We start from the raw sequence: 21,940 nt of genomic DNA on the forward strand, positions 1-21,940 counted from the left end.
TTAACCCCACATCCTATTGGGTGGTAGCTAAGCACCCAAAAGGACGTTGATAGGACACTAAAGTGTCAAAGGTTTCCAAGTGAAAATGCTATTTTAAAAAGGACCGAGGTTCCCAGCCTGCCGACGGGGAATATTCAAAGCATGTGAATCCATGAAAGATCCAATGCTGGAGAACCGAAAATCCCTTAAACCAAACAAACTGTAGAGGCATTTGCAGATGGACACAGACATATGTGAAAAGAGCTAACGACTGAAAAGACTCTGTTATTCCATCAGGAATCCCAAGACAGAGGGAGTTAAGGAAGTCCAGATGTGACTAGATCTGAGCAGAGGCAATGGATATGAGAGCAGACACTGTGTGAAAGCTGAGATTTGGCACAGAAGGCAGTATAACAAATGACAGGATGGAGGAACGTGGTTGGAGAGTCACAGCGAAGTCTATGTCGAATTCGAAACCCCAGAACGGGTGTCTGAAAAGGCCCCAAAGAGAAGGGCAACCTCTAAAAAATACAACACGTTTTTATCAGAGTTCTGCCCAGAGGTATTGCTAGGTCTGGAAAAGATCTGGGGCTATACTAATGACAGGACTCAGGGCTAGCTAGCCTTTTGGGTGTAGCCCCTGACCTTCTATCCGGGGATACAACCAAAAGACCCAGGGCTATAGCCACCTCAGCCCCCCCACATCCCTGGCAACGCCCCTGGTTCAGCCTGATGGAGTTCTGAGGCATCTAACTGGAAATAGAGGGAACACAGAGTTGAGGTTTAGGGGTCATGGCACCCAGCTCACCATCTTATCTTGCCGGATGAGGTGCTGGGTGTGATTAACATAGCTGAAGAAAGAAAACCTGCACAAAGCAGACAAAGCAGCTAAAACGTCAGTGTATATGCTGAAAAGTCTAGGTTAGAGAGAAATGTCCAAAAAGGTGAAAAGAAACATACTGAATGAGATTAGAGTTAAAATAAGACATGAAAAGGCAGCACCATCAATAAAGCAACCAAAGAGACAGCCAATTAGGATGGCATGGCCGACAGTGTCAAAGGCTGCCGAAAAAGCAAGCATGACAAGGTTCAAAGACTGCTGCCATCTTAAACTAGGCGGATATCACCCAACACCACCAAGAAAGTAGACATTGTGCCCCGAATGAGAGGAGGCCCGCCTGAAAGATTGAGATCTTCGACAAAAGTTTGAAATTGTGAAATGCAATAGGCACACTGATTTTAGGAGGGCCAAGGATTAAAGAAATGGGGTGATAATTAAAGATAGCTGGTGGGTTAACAAAAGGAGTGAGGACAGTGGATTTTCAAGTAGTAACGAACCACAGAAGAATTGATAGATGTATTAACGATTGGACACAATGTATGCTGATTGGATGAGGACAACGTTTTAAGCCTTTGGGCCTCATCAGTGGTTGGCCGTTATCTTGGTGCTAATTGCGCCGGGATACCACACAACGCTATTAGTGTTACTGCAACTCGGTCTGGTGCAATTTGCATGGGATCCCAAGTTGCAGTGGGGAGGTGAATCCCCATTCCCATTGGGGGTTTCTTGCGCTATTAGTGCCAGCGCAATTAGTGCTGCGCTAATAGCGCCAAGCACTGGCGGAAAATGGTGATTTTCACCTCCATCAAAAAGCTGGAGGTAAAACTCCCATTTTCCGAGCAACTCGAGATTGGGCAGAGCGGTAAATGCTGTGGTAATAGCGTTACTGCTGCATTTTACCACTCCATCCACCTTGTGATGAGGACCTTTGCCAGTAGTCAAGGGATCTGGCCATAGCCAGAAAAGAGACAGTCTTCTGAGTGGAATGTAGAGATCTGTCTATATATGACTTAAAATTCATTAACACCGATTGCTTACCCCATTGCCACTCCTCCCTTGATCCAAATCAATCCCTTGTCATTTTTCCTCACGATTTGCTTCCTTTTTCCCTTTTGTCCTGAGTTGTTTTGCATTTTGGCACTTTACAAATGACCAGTAAAATAAGAAAAAGAATCAAAGAAATTATTTTCAAACAATTTAAAGAAACGTTGCAGTCAAGGCATGGTCATGCTCAACACAAAAAAGCTTACACATACAAGGATTTCACAAAGAAAAAAGATCTTTAGGACTTGCCAATGCTTGTTTTAAAGGGGAATACTAGTTTCATGAAACGCTGCTGTACCATTTGCATTTCCATCTTTCAAACAAGGATATAATTGATTTTCTCCGCATTTGATAATTAATGACTGACCTTTTTTGTCATTGAAGTGCGTTCCATGCACCCAGCCCTAGAAATAATTTGTGCCATAGTATAATTTGGAATGGAGCAAGCATGCCCACCTAGAAATGTCAGGTCTACTTTGTGAATAGGATAACCTGTGCATTTTACATACCATGCAAGTAAAAAGGCACATCCTTTGCACATTTATTTTACATGTGTGATTATTTGAGAATCAGACACATAACCTTGGAATCATATTCCTTCTGCTTTTAATGGTAATGTAACAGTTGCCTGCCTACTAATGAAAGTCTGTAATCCATTACATTCTTTAAACATATATATTCATCTCAAAACCATAACTACCGCTTTTATATAATATTTTCCCAACATATACAGATGTATGGTCTTCACTTGGCCATTCAAGTTAGCAATGGGGTTCTTCTAATGGCCATCATCAATGTACCTCAGCAACCTGACTCAATTCAACAGACCTACCAAACACCAGTGATCCATAGCTTTAATGAAAATCACTCTAGCTTCCTTCAACTAGAAACGCTATGAAGAAATGACGCTAATATTGCATGGCATCAAGGTATGTAGCAAATTAGGAAGGAAAACAGAGCAACAATGAAGCTACTACAATTTCCGTAATTGCCCACCCAACATAGAAAGCACACTGCTTACTATAGCTGCACATTTCATAATGTGTTTCTAAGCCAATATTGTCATTGCTGACCCCCATCATTCTCCCTCGTTCATCCTTTCATCATGTGTCTGGTTGAATTGGTCCGCCTACAGCGTTTGTTGCCTTCGAACACAAAAAAGTATTACAAAATCAATACAATTAGAAAAATGCTTTATTTTGAGATCACTTACCGCCAGAACAACCATCCGAAGCTGTTACAATACAGAAAGAAAATTTAGAATTGTGCACTTTCATTAATGACAACAATAACAAATGCATTCAAATATAATAAGCGGTTTTTAATGCAAGCAGTATCCAGTGCAACTGTTAGCCTATTCAATGATACTCCAACAATCAAGCAAGTAAGGGAGAAAATGTCTGTGATGAGAAGTCTTCTGAGACTTTCATTACTTGCTGATGCCAGGAGATCTATTATATTCTTCAGAAGGCAATTATTTGTCATGATAGGTTGCACAGGAATAAAAAGTTAGACTTTTGTAAATTTAGTTGAAATCATAATCAGCCTATGAGCTAGATCGAGGAGCCCTTTTTTTTGTTTTTTTGTTTTTAAGTAAACTTATTACTTATTTATAAATTAGGAAATACAATGCATACCTGCTTTCGGTTTTAAAAAAAAAAGGATTCCACTAAAATGCCAATTTGTGCTGTTTGAAGTACAGTCTGAACTTCTAACCTCAATAGAAAAAACAAAACAAGGGAACAGATACTCTAGACTGACGAAATCCATTTGTGGACAGAAGAAATACAAGGACGAGGAAATGCTTCAATGCAAAGAAAACGCATACAAACCCTACTACGAGAATCTAGTTTAAGATCCAACGTACACGCCCTGTCCTTATCTGGCTTGAGAGATGAAACACCCTGTTCACATCCATCACCACCCTAGCAGCTTTGAAAAGAGTCATCCATGCCACTGGATACCTTTTGAAAGGTTTATGCAACTAGGTGCACATAACATCTAACGTCAACAGTTTGCCCTGAAAACAAGTAAACTTCAAAGCCAGCATCGTATTCTGCCACAACGCACGCTCCCAGCTACCTGGCAGAAAAAGTCACCCTCTCTGGCAGTTACGCTTCAAAAGAAATTAGGACTTTGGCAGACTACAGAAGAAATGCAAAAGGGAAAGAACCATGAAACAGGCATTTTCCGTCTATGTCCCAAAACTGTGGAACCTCTTATACATCTATCATAAAACTCATTCCCACATTCAAGCAATAAAAAAAAGCATTGGCAATGCCAACAGTTTGGGCTTTTATGTAGGCATGGCAAAGGCACTTGCCAGGCTCAGCCATAGAGGTATTAACTGGCCAATGAGGTAGCAGCTGCAAAATGGAGTGTGTACCTGCACATCTAATAGCAGTGGCAAAAGGCGAACATTATACACAAGAGTTTTTGGCTTTGCCAATGCTTGCTTTTAACAGGACGTCAGTATATGATATGCATAGTGCTTATAAATCGAGTGGCTAAAGGCAGACCAGGTTACATCAGTTTTAATTACACCAGTAGCAGGGTTTACAACTCCAACTAAGTAATTGGCCCTCATTATAAGTTGGCCAGTATCCCACGCGTAAAACTTATAATGAGGGCAAACTACCCTTACCGTCTCCACCGCCCAATATCCTGGGATATTACGGTCGTCAGAGAGCCGTTAAGTTCCCATTCCCGACTCCAAGGGATGGGATTACCTGAATCACCGGTATTGCTGTGCGATGATTCAGGCATTTATTTGCTGGCAGGGGCCTGATCTACGGGCAGGTCAGTTCTGCCAGGAGATTCGTGATCCCCACTGGCAAACTTAAAGTGTGCCGGTCTGGAAAAAATGGCAGAGGCCAAATTATCTGCATTTTGTTTTCTGACCGGCACACTTGCAATGAAACCCATGAACTCTCAGAAGACTGCCTTGAAAAAACACTGGCAGGCACTTCGAGTTCAACGTTTCATGGCAAGTCTTAATTAAAGCAAGCTCAAAGAGTTCCCGTGAGTAGGTGTTTTGGCCAAAAAGGTCAGGAAATGGGTGGGAATGGCCATAGGGATTAGCACGGCCATGGGTAGTGAACGGGTGGGCAAATAACCAAACAACACTTGTAAACTATGCATCCCCCTTATACCATTTCTCGCTACCAGTAGTCGAATGCAATAGTTTAGACTTTAGATGTCGCAAGCGACACCTCATAGCCCAAACGGTTCCATGTAATAATGTCCCCTCAAAAATATAGCCATGCAAACAAATCGCCGAAAAATTGCCGTTTTTTGTGGGGACATTATTACATGGAACATGCTGGGGACACCCCTCCAACCTCCGCTGCCCCAGTCCCTATATATATGGTCACATTTATAATGTTGCCACAACCTTTTCCCGGCAACATTATATACGACGCCCATATATATAGAGATATTGTTACCTGATACCTACCGCCCAAACTAATAAATGAATACTGTGAGGGGTCAAAAATGCGAGGCAGACACAAAGTTGTAATGTTTTCAAAATCAGAAATTATTATTAAAATAAAAGGTTTGGCTAAAGGCCTTTCTGACCCTATCCTAAATAGAGGTTCCCTACCTTGGAAACTAAAACTAAATATCAGTCTGTGTCTCGTTGTCAAACATATAAACTGTCCTTTTGTCCAAAACCATAATAATCTGACCCTCACACTAAAAATGATCAACTATTGTTGCGATGAAATGTCTCTAGCTTAGGTTTGGCAAAAAGTGTTCATAATTAAAACATAAATAAATAAATCCAACAAAAGTATTTTCTCTAAGGATAAATCCTTGAATCCAGAGGTTGATTCCCTTCCCCTGGATATTTAGGTAGGATGGCAAAGTGTCTTTTCAAATAACAGTTCCTTAAAGATGGAAAAAGGGTCTCTTTCAAACAACGGTTCCCTGAAGATGGCAAAATTGTCTCTTTCAAACACCAGTTCTTTTATGGTGACAAAAGTGTCTCTTTCAAACAATAGCTTCTTAAGAATGGCACAAGTGTCGCTTTCTGTGAATCAGTGATGACTCCATAGGAGTCATCACATACCTTCCCCCTAAAGATCTGGCCTCCAGGTTCCCCCAAATAGGGAGGAGGTTTCTTGGTTTGGGTTTCCCAATCCCAAACAGGGCCTTTCAAAGGAAATCCTTCCCTTTTACCCGAAATAAATAGGATAATATGAAAGGGATGTTTTGTTAGCCTTTCTCTGAATCGTTTCAGGATTGGGGCAATCGACAGCAACAATGATTTCTTCGGGTAGTCCGAGAAAAACAGTGTTTTTGGGCTAGTTGGGAGATCCAATGGTCAAAGTGTGGAACATCGCTACCTAATACTAGTTGGATGGGTAGATTAAAAATTACAGCCAATAGCAAATCTACTCTCTTTCCCAGAATCGTAACAGTGGTCTGACCGTTTTTTTGATATCAGGTTCTATTTTTCATTAAGAAACCCTTTCAAGCATGTCAACATATTGAGAGATTTGGCTCCCTCTCCAAAAATCTCTTTTGTAGCTGATTTACAACCAGTTTCTTTCATAAAAGGATTAAAAAAAGAATCTGGAATGCTATTTTTCTAATAGTCTCTATTCTTCTCTTGTGCGGATACTTCCCAAACAACCTCATGTACCAAATCTTCCACTATTGTGCCCCTAATGATTTTTAAAGGGACTGGAGAAAGATTTAGATAAATAAATCTTAATTCTTATCCACAGGAAAGAAGGGGTAGCCTTTCCAACTTTCCCTCTTTACAGTGGACAGATTGGAGGGGAAATCTACCCTTAACTGCAAAGAAACTATAATTTCATCCTTTCCAGGTATCAGACAGTCTTGGTGGCAGAAACAATGGTACATTTTACCCTCCATAGTTTTTCTGGCTGGCAAAATGGCTTGACTAGATAACAATTGAAAGACAATTCCAACATTACAGTGTACAGTAGTGACAGTCTTATTGAATGTGTTAACAGATCGCAATTTACTGGTCGAGAAAAGAACCTGTCTAGATTTCTCTCCCGATACAGATGTAACAAATGTAGGGCTTGTATGTGTTATGCTCATGTGGGATCCCCAGTTTGTGTCAACTGAATAAGATCCCACGGCTGACACCATATATAAGGGGTCAGAAATGAGAGGCGGACACAAAGTTGTAAAGTTTTCAACATCAGACATTTTTTATTAAAATAAAAGGGTTGGATAAAGGCCTTTATGTCCCTATCCCGAGGAGAGATTCCCTAACTACGTCACTAAAATTTAAGATCAGTCTGTGTCTCATCGTCAAACATATAAACTGTCCTTTTGCCCCAAACCATACTAATCTGACCCTCACACTAAAATGATCAACTAACGGTGCAATTAAATGTCTCTAACTTATGTTTGGCAAAAAGTGTTCATAATTACAAATAAATAGATACATCCAACAAAAGCATTTTCTCCAAGGATAAATGCTTGAATGAAGATTGCCCATGCTAACTGCACTGGTCAGTCTTGATTCTATTAAAGACAAGGAGGCGAGCATTATGCTTAACTCTTTTATTTTGCCACCAACACAGCAATTCAAATTTTAATAAACTTTTTTTAATACAAATGTTTCTTTTGCTTCCAGTGAAAGAAATCGTTAGTTTAAAAGTTTGTCTTTCCTTTCTAAAGGCTCTCTACCGCTCTCCTACAAGTTCCATGAGCCTCTAGGTAAATTGTAGTCCTTCCTCCACCAATCCGGTGTCAGACCCTCCAATAAGGACTACCAGCCCAAAGGTCCCTTCCTCTTTCTTTGTCTGCAGAAAAGCCTCCAGTCAGTAAACGTTCCAACTTCCTCGATGCAACAGAGATTACCACTTGCCATCCAACAGGTCCAACGGGACAACTGATACCACTTCCGATTCAGCGCGTGATGTTATCATGCGGGCTTCAGTTCATCTCCTAGAAGAGACACAAAATGACGTAAGGGAGGGAATGCGATACTCTACTACCATTTAAACAGTTTCATAACCTTCAACAATGCAAATCTCATATGTATGTTTTGCATTCCTTTGGGTGGGATATAATGCTCGCCTCCTTGTCTTTAATAGAATCAAGACTGACCAGTGCAGTTAGCATGGGCAATCTTTATTCTATGACAAGACGGAGGCGAGCATTATGCTTGTTCAAAGCTCTGTACCACCCTGCTAGCCATTTCTGAGACTGGCTTGAAATAGAAAGTCTTAAAAGTCGATTCTGAGGACCAATCAGCTGTTTTCATGATGTCTTGTAGAGACTCTCCTACTGAGAAAGCCCTAGAAGTCATTGCACCCCTGACAGAATGAGCACCAAAAAGGGTTAAATCTATACCAGCCCACTGCATAACTTCTTTCACCCATCTAGCAATTGTCGCCGTGGCTTTAGCATGATGGGGCTTCCTACGCGCAATTAGCAGTTGAATGACGCCTTGCGGCCTAATAAGCGCTATCGCGTTCTCGTCGTCTTTAATGCATTGCGCAACGCATAACTTCGTGTTTTCGGGGAAATAGGGATAGGAAATCACTCGAGTCTGATTTCGTTCTTTGCACTATAGTAAAAGCAATCCCTTCCGGATAGAAGATCTTTGTATCTATCTCTAATGCTTTTACATCAGAAACTCTCCGGCATGCCGTCAGACAGAGCAACATCGCCAATTTCCCTGAAAGCTGCGACCTGGACAGTTGACTGTTCTCTGGCCATCTCATAAATAACTGTAGGACGTCCCGAACATCCCATAGGGAAGAGTATTTGGGTTCAGGCGGCCTCTTCAGCCTAATCCCCCTCAGCAACCTGTGAACCGTTGGATGTTCTCCCACTGGAGCTCCTTCCACTCTGTCATGTCCTGCAGCTAGAGCGGATCTATAGACTCCTAAGGTCCTGTAAGCACAGCCTCAAGAAATGTGTCCGCTAAGAAATGAAGGACGTGTACTACAGGTGCTGAAACGGGATCCAACTGCAAGTTTGCGCACCATCGCGCCCAGGCATCCCATGCCGAATTATAGCTCCTGAAAGTGGAAGGCGCCCAGGAATCTCTGATGCAGTCTGCAGCGATCTGCGAAATACCAGGCAGTTCCCATCTTCTCCTGAAATTCTGCACGCTATGAGATGCAGGGAGCCCGCCTCTACTAGAGGGTGATATTGGCCGGATGGGCTGAGGAGGAGGTCCGGGCGATGGGGTTCCTCCTCGGAAAATCCGAGGAAAGTTCCATCACTATTGGAAACCAAGGCTGAGATCTCCAAAGGGGGACCACTAGTACCAGCTCTGCTTGGTCTCTGCACACCTTCGCTAGAAGTCTCCTGATCATTATGAAAGGAGGAAACGCGTAGTGAGCTGCCTCTGTCCACGACTGTAGGAACGCGTCTGTTCCAGCTGCACCCGGGTCCATTCTCCAGCTGAAGTAATTGGGAATCTGTGCATTCAGTCTGGATGCAAACAGATCCGTGTGTAGGGCACCCCACACTCGGTTTAACTTGTGAAAGACTTGGGGCAACAGCTTCCAGTCGCTGGAATCTGTCAGGTACTGAGAGTTCCAGTCCGCTATGCTGTTCTGAGTTCCCGGCAGATACTCCGCCACCACTGCTATCTGATGCTGGAGGCAATAGTGCCAGAAGTCTTTCGCTAGCTCTGCCAGCATCTTTGATCTGGTGCCTCCCAGTTTGTTTATGTAACGTACTGCAGAGACATTGTCCATCTTTAGCACCACGGCGCACTTGACTCTGCCCTTGGTGAAAGTCTGAACTGCGAACGAGCCTGCTAACAGTTCGAGACAGTTTATGTGCAGTTGTAACTCGTTCTCTGACCATTTTCCTCAGGTCTCGATCTGACCGCATCTTTCCCCCCATCCTGCCCTGCTCGCATCAGATTCTATTATGAGCTCTGGCTCGTCGCCGAATATTGCACGACCGTTCCAGGCTTCCATGTTTTGAAGCCACCAGTAGAGCTCTGAGATTGCTTCGCTGTCTAGGGTTATCAGTTGATGGTAGCCCAGCCCTCCTTGTACATGTCTGGTCTTAAGCCTCTGCAGGGCTCTGTAATGCAGGGGCCCTGGGAAGATAGCCTGAATGGAAGCTGCAAGAAGGCCTACAATCCTGGGTAGATATCGAAGAGAGATGACTTTCTTCGCTAGGGCTGTCTTGATCTCCTTCTTTATCGCACTCACTCGGAAGTTCTAGAGTCGCTTTCACCGTGTCTATGGTGAACCCCAGGAAATCTACTCTCTGCAGTGGCTGTAACTGAGACTTGTCGAGATTCACCAGAAACCCCAGAGAAGATAGTAAGGTGAACACCCAACGCACATCGTTGACTAGAGAGCATTTGTTCTGGTTTGGGATCAGAATATCGTCCAGATAGATTATGATCTGAATACCTCTTTCCCTTATAGCTGCTGCTACTGGCCTCATCAGTTTGGTGAAGGCCCATGGGGCTGATGCGAGACCGAAAGGAAGGCATTTGAAGCGCCACAGCTCCTTGTTCCAGCGGAAACGAAGATATCTGCGGTGGGCTTCTGCTATAGGCACTGTAAGATACGCATCCTTCAGATCCAGGCGCGCTAGCCAATCCTTTTCGCGCAACAGGTCTCTGAGAAGATGGATTCCCTCCATCTTGAAATGATTGTACTTTAGCCATTCGTTTAGATTTGGCCTTGAAAGGGGTCACCTAGAAAATCTATGCGCAGGCCTGCTACGGCGTCCAAGACCCAAACATTGCTGGATAATGCATGCTAAGCACTCAGAAACTGTAGGGTTCTGCCCCCCACTTGTGCATTCGAGGTACTCACCGCCAGTGGCTCCTGCATGTCTGTAGGCTCCTCTGTGCCTGCGACCTCTTGGAAACCTTGTTCTTGTGGGGAAAAAAGCATCCTGCCTTCCCTCTCAATATTGCGCTCTGTTTCCTTGGGGCCTGCAGTGAAAGGAATATCGACCGGACGCTCGGCCCCTTTGGCATCCGGTCCCTGAAAAAACACATCCTGGGAATATTCTTTTAATGGAGCTTTGAGCTTTTTCGAGGGCTGAATAAGTTCCCACGAACTGCGACATCTCTTTCGCGAAGGCTTCACCAAAAAGCAGACCTCTTGCTCCTTGCCCCGCTTCATACGACGCTAGATCGCTTAACTTAGAGTCCATTTTCAGGAGCACTCCTCTTCTCCTCTCTGAAGAGAGAGCTCAGTTGGTGTTTCCCAAGAAGCACATGGCTCTTTGCGCCCAGTTAGCTAGAACTATAGGATCTATGGGATTTCCAGTGTCCTTGGCTTTCTCCGCCAGATCCATAATCTTAGCCAGTGGGCCTGCTAAGTCCAGCACTTTCTCTTGGCACCCTTTCCACGCTCTATCCACGCCCTTCCTGATATCTTTGGAAACTTTTGTTACGAAGGTAACCACTTTCGGGTCCAGATCGGGGGTCTCGGATAGCTTGTCCGGGAGGTCTGGGCGAGGACATTCCACTCTCATGCGAGATCTCACTTCTCTATCTAGCGGTTTGCAAATATGTTGCGCCATATAGAGCGCTACTTTTGGGGAGGGAAGCCACTCAGTGGATTTTGGGTGCCTAATGGCCTCCGGATCGAACATATCGTTCGTGTCTTCCTCCTGGTCCGGAATTTCTTCTTCTCCTGCCGCGGGGTGCCCTGGAGAGTCATCTTCCTCTCCCCCATCATCATCAGGCGAATAGCCCTCATCTATATCCCCAATATTACTCACCCCTGGGGTAGGGGGTCTGGGCTGGCATTCTGTTGATTTTGCCAGGAAAGCCTTCTTTAATCTTGCAACAGGATCGTCTGCCTTGTGGGGGTCCTGGTCGATCCTCCTTTCCTTGCTCGGGGAGGGTCAAAGAGTCCTTGCTTTTCCGAGCCTTACACCCCTGTTCAACCCCACTATGGGGGTGTTCAGTCGACGGGCCTTCGCCTGGGCTAAGCGCCCTCTTTTTCCTAGGGGATTTCTGCTCTTTTTGAAGTATCCATGCTTCAAACATGTCAAGTCTTTGAGCAATAGGCTGCACTCCTTCAGTCACCGCGAGAGATAGGGATTCTCCCAATACCTTCTTAAAGCTGAGGGACAGCTCAGTTTCCTGGAGAGAGGGTTCCTCCTCCCATTCTTCCTCTGTATATTCAGGGGTTGTGGAGTGTTCCCCTTCATAGTGGGCCATAATTGTCCTTGTGTTAGCAAAGCTAACTTCCTTGAGTCGACTGCAATGGATTAAACCCACTGAATGAGGCAGCTGTAAGTTGCAGGCCTTCTGGAGCCACGTGAAGAGCAGGCTTTCCCCTTTTTTTTCCTGCTGTTTAGCACGTGCTCTGCGTCAAAATCGCTTAAATATAACTTCAATTCACTTTTTTTTTAACTCTGGGCACCACGCACGACACTTTTCCTTTGCTCGCGTTCGTATTGTGAACGCCGGAAGGGCCGGGGGAAGACTGGAAAGCTTGAGGCCTCCCGCTCCCTCAGGGTCCTAGCGCGCGCCTGCCGCGCGTCGTCCTGTGGAGCGGGCCGGATGCCTTACACAGGCGAGAGCGCCCGCGGCTCCGCCTCCACAGCTACCCGAGTCTCGGGTCGATTGATCTGTTCCGCGGCTCTACGGAGCCGTTGTAAGACAAGTGGGAGCGAGCGCGAAGGCACCGCTGCCTCGAATACTAGTCACAGATGAAAATACTAACTGCCAAAATATAATTTATACATATTTTTTTTTTAATATGAGCGCTGCGCTATAAACGCTACATCAATCCATCATATCTCGCACATTCTAACGAAAACGATCCCTGAAATAGGCACTAGAAAATAAACACTTATCTGTATGTCGGCAGCAAAAAGAAAGAGGAAGGGACCTTTGGGCTGGTAGTCCTTATAGGAGGGTCTGACACCGGATTGGTGGAGGAAGGACTGCAGTTTACCTAGAGGCTCATGGAACTTGTAGGAGAGCGGTAGAGAGCCTTTAGAAAGGAAAGACAAACTTTTAAACTAAAGATTTCTTTCACTGGAAGCAAAAGAAACATTTGTTTTAAAAAAAAGTTTATTAAAATTTGAATTGCTGTGTTGGTGGCAAAATAAAAGAGTTAAGCATAATGCTCGCCTCTGTCTTGTCATAGAATCCAGAGCGGGGGTTCCCTTGCCGTGTATAATAAGGTCAAATGGTAAAGTGTCTTTTCAAATAACAGTTCCTTTAAGATGTCAAAAGTGTCACTTTCAACAAATAGCTTCTTAAGAATGGCACAAGTGTCTCTTTCAAAACAATGGGTTCCTAAGAATGGCACAAGGGTCTCTTTCAAAATAATAGCTTTTTAAGAATGGCACAAGCATCTCTTTGTTTGTTTGTTTGTTTATTTGTAACGCGCGCCAGACCCGAAGGTATCAGGGCGCGAGAACAAGAATACTTTAAGCTTACAAGTTACAAGGTTACATGGTTACATAAGTACAGGTTAAAACAAATATAGCAGGTAGTGCATATGCATTTACAAGTAAGGATATACAATAGCCTATACATTTACAAATAAAGACAAACAGTGAAAGAGAAAGAGAGTTTGGTTGCTAAGTCAAATGTCTGAGGTAGCTAGAGCTTATAGCTCATTTCCTTTAAGCCACTTGATAATATTCAATCTAAATTGTGGGTAAGATTGGTTAGTCCTTAGAGTGGGCCGGAGGGAGTTCCACAATTGAGCTGCTTTGACTGGGAAACTGTTCCCTCCAATTGTAGTCATTTTGAAAGGCGGAACTGATAGGCAGTTTGTGTAGGCTGCTCTAGTAGGTCTGGATGTGACTCTTCTTTTGAACCTCTCTGTCAAGTGGCTCGGTGCTGAGTTACTGAGGCATTTGAATGTTAGGGACGCAGTTTTAAGCTTAATTTTGTCAACAGTGGAGAGTCAGTTGGCTTGTTTTCTAATCGTTGATATATGTTCTCTATTAGAGATTCCTAAGGCTGCTCTAAGGGCATTGTTTTGCAATATTTGGATTGTCTGAGTAATGTATTTGTTGGATCCCAAGTAGAGAGCGTTGCAGTAATCCAGTTTGGATAGCACAAGCACTCTTGCTAGTGTGATGCAGCTGGTTGTGGATAGGTATGGTTTTGTAGATCTGATCAACTTGTAAGTATAGGAAGTTGTTGATGCCAAAGCGCTCACTTGTTTAGCCAGGGTAAGGCTAGAGTCTAGTACCTCCTTAGCATCTTTGATTATATGGCCATCTATAATAAAGGATTAGTAGTCTTGGCTAAGTTTCTTAATGTTAGGTGTGGTCCCCAGTATGATGAGCTCCGTTTTGTCATCATTCAGGCATAGACCATGGCGTGCCATCCATGCCTGGATGATGAGGTATATCCTATTTACCAAGGCCAAATCCTGTTTGTAATCCCCAGAAAGTGGAATGAGAATCTGGGTGTCATCTGCATAGTTAGTGTAGGTGACACCTAGAAGGTCCAGATTATCAAACAGAGGCACAGTATGTGAGGTACAGTCATACAAAGAGAGGTGTTCATGTGTGCAGGTTAACAAGCATTCATATTCCAGTAGACATGTAATAATACATTGTTACTAATAAGCGCGGGCTGGCTACGTTTGTCCCTGTGAGTAGGTGATTGCTTTCCCACCTTGCTGTACAAAAAAATAGGCAAAATTACAGAAAAGTAATGAGTCAGCCATACAGAAGGCAGTTGGTTATAAATGACGGTAGTAATTAGAACAGAATATGTAAGTGCAATCAAGGTACACTACATTGGCTATAAGTACAATAGATAAGGGACTTGCGAGATAAAGGTTTGTTATGGTCTGTGCATAGGCGTGGAGCAGACTCATCTAAATGTCATGGAAGGCGAGTAATAAAGGGGCAGCCTAACGGCGCCTAGCGCCTGTGGCGCATAATGTGTGCATATCAGTAAGTCAATCTTATATTAGATCGCAATCTTATATTACTTGAGTAATTACAACCTTAAAACACTAGAACAGTTGGCCCTAAGGTCTGCTAAATCGGTTGGCTAGCAGTGCAATAGGCACTAATAAGCAGAATAGGCTACAGTATACTTGGACAGCTGGGATCCAATGTTACTTGTCTTGGATGGGGTGCAAACAGGTCTGGTTTATGAGGCAGGCAAGACAGGTACAGGTGTAGTACTTGTGGCGGCACTATAACATAAAATTTAAACAATACAGAAGGTATACAATATTATGCATGGGCAATGTGCAGGCACTGTAGCATACTATTTAGCTAATACAGATGGCAATAGATACAGAGCAAGACGTAATAAAGTATGGATTATGTGTGCTTACCACGAGTTTCAAATTTTGAGAGGCAGTTCGTGAGCATCAACTCTATGTTTACAATGCTGATCATGTTCTCTGCAGTATTGGGCTGGGTAAGTACTCAGGCAGTATAGCATGCCGCACGGCCGTCACGGCCCGGACAGGCCCAGACAGGCTGGGCCTTATGCTCTGGGGGTATTGGGCGCAGGGGGGTGGGGGGTGGGGCAGCTTCCGCCTCCCAGCAACACTTGCTTCTATAAGAGCGCAATGATTTGAAAAAGGTTGCTAGGCAACCAGCTATAAACAAGGCACCTCTGTGGCCATTTCGCACATAGAAAGTGTTCACCTCGTTTATCACGGCACAGCGTGATCGATGAAAGGAGCCTAAATCAAGTGGGCTCAGGTGTGGGTACCTGGGGGCTCCAGTGGTGGAGCTGGAAATTCCGTAGGCGGTGATAAGCTGCTCCTGCAGCTCACGTTGGCTCAGAAGAGCGGAATTCAAGCTGCTCCTACATCACACGATCTCCTGAAGGCAGGGGAGTCTGCTTCAGCAGCTCCTCTGGTGCAGCCTCCTGCCCGTGGCTCATAGTTTCTTAAGAATGGCACAAGTGTCTCTTTCAAACAACAGCTTCTTAAGAATGGCAAACTGGTCTTTTTCAAATAACAGTTCCTTGAAGATGGCAACATTGTCTCTTTCAAACAATAGTTATTTTAGGATGTCAAAAGTGTCTCTTCCAAACAATAGCTTCTTAAGAATGACACAACTGTCTCTTTCAAAGACTGGCACAAGTGTCTCTTTCAAACAATAGCTTCTTTGTAGATGGCAACATTGTGGAAATTGTCTCTATCAAATAACAATTCCTTTTAAGATAACAAAAATGTTTCTGGTGTACTTCTTTACCATATACTTTGCAAAATAAATGAGTTCCTTTATACAACTTTTAGTGAACCTCCTAGTATACTCTCCTGCCAGAAACCCTCTTACTGAGCCTTATAGATCCCCTGGTGTACTCTCCTGCCAGGTATCTTTCCACTTCTGATACAATGTTACTGGATCTCCTGGTATACTCTCCTGGCACAAAGATGGCTCCATTTTGACACCCCTTGAAGTAGCAAAGACCCCTAGGCCAGCGTGCTGTGTTGCAGCCTTTCACTCTGGGAAGGGACGGGGACGCTGCAGGGGTTACCCATGACCGCTGATGGGCTGGGAGGCGGTCGACCCAAGTGCGAAGCAGACGCCCAAGGCCGAGGGAAGCACCCCCAGCTGCCCTAGAGCTCTGGCCGTGCTGCGTTACAGCTTGTCCCTCCATGGAGGGATGGGGATCCTGCCTAGGCTCCCTGAGAAAGCCGCTGGTCTTGGGGACAGTCAACCCACATGAGAGACAGGCGTCCAAGGCCGGGGGCAATACCTCCGGCTGTTCTGGAGCTGTGGCCCTCCTGTTTTACAGCTTTTCGCTCCAGGGAAGGATGGGGAACCTTCCAGGGCTCCCTTTTGAACACCGCTGGGATTGGGGACGGTCAACCCACATGGGACCCTTCTTAAGCTCTAAAAACACTACACTGGCTCCCAGTAAAACATCGCATCACCTTCAAAACAATGTGCATAATGCACAGGGCAATCAGTGGACAGGGAGCAGAATTCCTACAAAAGAAAATAACAATCTACAAGCCAACAAGCCCCCTCAGGTCAAGCAACGAAATCCGCCTGGAACCTAAACCATACCTCAAGAAGAAACTGGGGGGCACCTCCTTCTACCACTTAGCCGCAAAAACCTGGAACAACATCCCAAAAGATATAAGAAACACCAAAAATCACCTAAAATTTAGGAAACTACTAAAAACCTGGCTCTTCAACATCACAGACTCAAACTGAAAACCAAAACAGAAAGGAAAAGGGATGAATAAACTGGAGTGGACACGGACAACCCCATTACAGACTGGAGCCATCTCTCTATGTGAAGAAGCTCCCACGGCACCTGGACGAAGGACGCCGGTTAGAGGGGAACACAGGCGACACCCAAACTGAGATGGAGTCAACATCCCACCCTAATCCCACCCAACACCAGGTACCAACGTATAGTGGAATTATTGAGATATTAGCAATCACCACAATATCTGATCTGTGGACATGGGCAGGTGCGCTAGCCGTTTGAGTAGGAAGGGAAGACTGGGGGAGGAAGGGGCCTGTTGTGAAAGAGACCTTGAAGGCCGGATGGACCCAGATCAGAACAGAGGCGCAGGGATGTTCCCGAACCCCACCTGGGGAGATTACAGAAGCCCAGCGCCTCAATTCAGGATAATGATGCCAACTAACCAAATGCACTAACAATTTTCCCCCTCTGCATACAACTCTCAAACTCCAAACCAAACACAACTACAAACCTACAGCACAACAAACCGCAATAATTTCACTACAGTGCAACAACAAAACAAAAACACACATAGACCTGCACAACAGTACACGACGACTACCGGCCGCAAAACATCCTAGGCACAGCCAACGGACCACCGGACTGAGGCCGCCAACAGCACATCACTGCTCTCTTGCACTTTTACAGCTTCTTCCTACTAACCACCCCTCCCTTCCTCTTTCAGAGCCACCAGAGCGCCAGGGGACCACTCCGGTGGTGATAGTGCATGGGACAAATGTCCTTTAACATTAACTTGAACATGGGAGACAGGCACCCAAGGTTGGGGACCCCTAGGCCACCGTGCCGTGTTGCAGCCTTTCACTCTGGAAAGGGACAGGGATGCCGCAGGGGTTCCCCATGACCGCTGATGGGCTGGGAGGCGGTCGACCCAAGTGCAAAGCAAACGCCCAAGGCCGACGGAAGCACCCCTCACTGTCCTGGAGCTCTGGCCATGCTGCATTATAGCTTTTTCCTCTGGGGAGGGATGGGAATCTCGCCGGGGCTCTCCATGACCACTGCTGGGCTGGGGGGTTGACCCATGTGCGAGGTAGACGCTCAAGGCTGGTGGCAGCCATCCTAGCTGTCCTAGAGCTCTGGCCGGGCTGCGTTACAACTTTTCCCTCCAGGGAGGGATGGGGACCCTGCCGGGGGACCCTGATGCCGCAGCTCGGCTTGGGGACGGCCGACCCACATGGGAGACAGCACCCTCACTTTCCTGGAGCTCTGGCCATGATGTGTTACATATTTTCCCTCCGGGGAGGGACGGGGAACCCACCAGGGCTCTCCATGACCATCGCTGGGCTGTGGGGCGGTCGACCCGTATGTGAGCGAGGCAGATGCCCAAGGCCGGGGGCAGCACTCTCTGCCGTCGTAGAGCTCTGGCCGGGTTGCGTTAGAGCTATTCCTTCCAGGGAGGGACGGGGACCCTGCTGTGTCGCCCCATGACTGCTGCTGGGCTGAGGCCTGGTCTATCCACGTGCCAGGCAGTTGCTAAGGCCAGGTCAGCACCCGCTAGGCGTGGTGACCAGTCAACCCACATGGGAGACAGGCTCCCAAGGCCAGGGGCAGCACCCTCCCCTATCCTGCCGTGCCGTGTTACAGCTTTTCCCTCAGGGGAAGGATGAGGACCCTGCCAGGGCTCCCTGGGTCCGCAGCTGGGCTTGGAAATGATTGACCCACATGGGAGACAGGTGTCCAAAAACGGGGCAGCACCCACCGACATCCAGGAACTCTCGGCATGCTGCGTTACAGATTTTCTCTCCGGGGAGGGACGGGGACCCTGCTGGGGATACCCATGACTGTCGCTGGACTCCCCATGATCTCTGCTAGGTTTGGGGGCAGTCGACCCACGTGCGAGGCAGAGGCCCAATGCCGGGGGTTGCACCCCGGCCATCCTAGAGCTCTGACAGGTCACGTTAGAGCTTTTCCCTTTGGGGAGGGATAGGACCCTGCCAGGTCACCCCAGGATTGCCGTGGGGAGTGGGGGGGATGGGCGGTCAAGCCTTTTCCTTTTCCACCCAGGTAAGAGCTCCCAAGCATGCGAGGTCTGGTTATCGTCGGGACACCTGTGTGAATGTGGGAAGGTGGGACATGTGGTGTTTTGCAAGAGTTTTGTTCATTTCCCAGTGGGAAATTTGTCAAAATAGTGTATTTTTGACACATTTACAACTTTGGAGAGCATTCTGGGTAATACATTCTAGCGCAATTCACGCATGTGATGCCTCTTTCGATTTCCACAGGTGTATACTTTTCAGAAATGCAGGGGATTCCCTGGTTTCCTTGGTGGCTGTGACAACGCAGGCCCAAATTAGTGGGGCAGAATGAATCTTGCATTTTCAGAACAGTTGATATACGAATGGTTTACCCTATTTCACTGATGTGGGGTACCGTTTTCATCAGGACACCTGTGGGAACGTGGGAGAGTAGGACATGTGTTGTTGCCCACGTGTTTCAGTGGTTTCCTGGTCGCAAATATCTGAAAATGTTGTTTTTTCCCCTACATTTTGGACTTTTCTGGGCATTCTAGGTAATACATTGTAGCGCAATTCATGCAAGTGAGATCTCTTTGGATTTCCACAGGTGTCTTCTTTTCAGAAATACATGGGGTTCCCTGTTTTCCTTGATAGCTGCAAACGCCCTCTAGGCCCAAATCTGTGGGTTGTCGAGAAGGCCAAATCCAGTCTTCCCATGGCGTTTGTACCAGTGGTTTAGCCTTTTGCCTTTGCGCCCAGGTCAGTGTACCTAAACATGTGAGGTACCGTTTGTATCGGGAAACCCGTGGGGACATGGGAAGGTAGGACATGTTTTGTTGTTCACGTGTTTCGGTGGTTCCCTGGTCACACATGTATCAAAATTGCATTTTCCTTACATTTTGCAGTTTGCTGGGCATTCTGGGTAATAAATTGTAGCACGATGAGACCTCTTTGGATTCCCACGGGTGTCTTCTTTTTTCTTGCCTGGGGATTTTGGCGCTGCCCTCAGATGATACCTGGCGTGCTGCCGAGTCACTGGGCATCATTACAAGTCTGCCGGTCCGGAATTAAGGGTGCCGATAGCAACGTACCAGCACCCATTCCGGACCAGCAGACTCGAACGGTGCCTGTCGGGGCCTCTGCCCCGCTAGGCAGTTTTCACTGAAGGTGCCGCTGCTTCCGTCTCTCCACTCCCTAGAGTCCGGCTGATGGCCTCCAACTCACCAGGCACTCGATGCCGGCATCCATGACGTAAACCTTTGATTAGATTTGTATTTGTATTTTATTTATTTATAAAGCGCACCAGGCACAAGGGCATCCGGGCGCATCACTTAGGTTACAACAAAGTATGGGCAGACAAAAGCATTATAGAAAATTATAAAGAAATTACAAAATAATTATATACATTCACATATAGTACCGGTTAGCTAGTTACATATTTACACAGGAGTGAGGCTGTAGGCTATCGCATAAGTGGTGGCTGGCGAGCGGTCTGAGTCAGGGGCAGGTCTTGAGAAACTGGTCCCGCCGGATCTCTGATGGTTGAAGTGGGGTATGGATAGGCAATTAGTCTGGCCGCTTCTGAGGGGTCTGTTGGAGGTGTGGATGGAGAATCTATTGGCCAAGTAGCTTGGCGCTTGGTTAGTGAGGCATTTGTTAGTCAGAGCAAGGGTTTTCAGGGAGATTCTTTGTGTTACTGAGAGCCAAAGGATACTTCTTCTGGTTTCCGAGATGTGTTGGTTCCTAGAGATATTTAGTGCAGCCCTAATGGCATTGTTTTGGATGATTTGTAACTTATTGATATTGCAAAGGTTGGTGCCAAGATAAAGGGTGTTGCAGTAATCGATTTTTGACAACACCAGAGTCCTGGCTAGTGTAGTACAGTTGGCTGGAGATAAAAAAGGACGACTGGCTGTGATGAGCTTACAAGTGTAAGCAGCATTGGAGGAGACTGTGTTTGTTTGTCTAGCCAGGGATAGGGTAGAATCAATATAGATACCTAATGTTTTAGTGTCCTTGGAAACCTTAATGGTGATGCCATCAATAATGAAGGATTTAAACAGGGGGTCTAGTTTGTTGAGCCTTTGGTAACAGCCGAGGATGAGAAGCTCTGTGTTTTCGTCATTCAGACAAAGTCCATGTTGCGCCATCCAAGCTTGGATGACTTGGTAGATGGAGTTAACAGCAAGAGAGTCAGTAGTATAATCTTCTGTGATAGGGATGAGTATCTGGGTGTCGTCTGCATAATTAGTGTAGGTGACACCCAGATAGTCCAATGTGTGGGCCTCCCTTTCTGCTGAGCGATGTCTGGAACCTCCCCACCACCGGTAAGGGCTTGCTGCTGCCATACGCATATTGCTGCGTGCTGGTGTCAGTCAGCGTCGGTTGGGGCTTCATTTGCTGTGCATTTTGAGGGGCATAACATTTACGGATGCTCCGGCATTGATGGCATCATCACCTCTTGTTCACCCACTTGTATGCTGCATCAGGGTCTTCTCTTGCCTAACTCCCTGCTCAAGTGCGGATATCAGGTGGATTTTACCTTTTCTCTTCCCGGGCTGTTAAGCAGTAATTGCCGTCATCGTACTTTCATCATCGTCATCGGATTCAGCCGACAAAGAGTCGTTCTCAGCCTCGACCTGCACTGCTTTGGCCTGTCGCATCTTCTTTGGTGCCATCTTCAGGACTGGTGGTCGTTGATTTACTGGGGTACCTGAAGACCAGCATACCTTTGTGTAATGAAGGAGGAGCATTGGCTGCATGTACCTTGTGGCGGGCAGTTTCATTTTCTGCGGCGGGCCCGCAGCACCATACGCAGTCATTTGGGCATGGTATTCTAGGGCGCCACATAGGTGCCTGGCTCGCCTCCTTGTCATCCCCTCTCGCTTGTGGCCGGTTGTGATCGACGCATTTGTGGGCCCGGTATCAGTTGGAGTTTCTGTAGGGTTGTATTCATGTGGG

The 21,940-nt window shown here is 46.1% G+C and overlaps 1 protein-coding gene across 1 annotated transcript in view; it reads right to left on the minus strand.

Moving 5' to 3' along the window:
* HORMAD1 (HORMA domain containing 1) overlaps positions 1 to 21,940 on the minus strand; it is a 2,731,278-nt gene that overhangs the window by 1,935,804 nt on the left and 773,534 nt on the right. Inside the window, exon 5 of the mRNA XM_069642620.1 lies at positions 3,078 to 3,098. Within this exon, the coding sequence (XP_069498721.1) occupies positions 3,078 to 3,098 (21 nt within the window). The remainder of the gene's footprint in view (positions 1 to 3,077; positions 3,099 to 21,940) is intronic.

Source organism: Ambystoma mexicanum, chromosome 1p (genome assembly GCF_040938575.1).
Source record: "Ambystoma mexicanum isolate Mex_15411 chromosome 1p, UKY_AmexF1_1, whole genome shotgun sequence".
Classification (NCBI taxonomy): Eukaryota; Metazoa; Chordata; class Amphibia; order Caudata; family Ambystomatidae; genus Ambystoma; species Ambystoma mexicanum.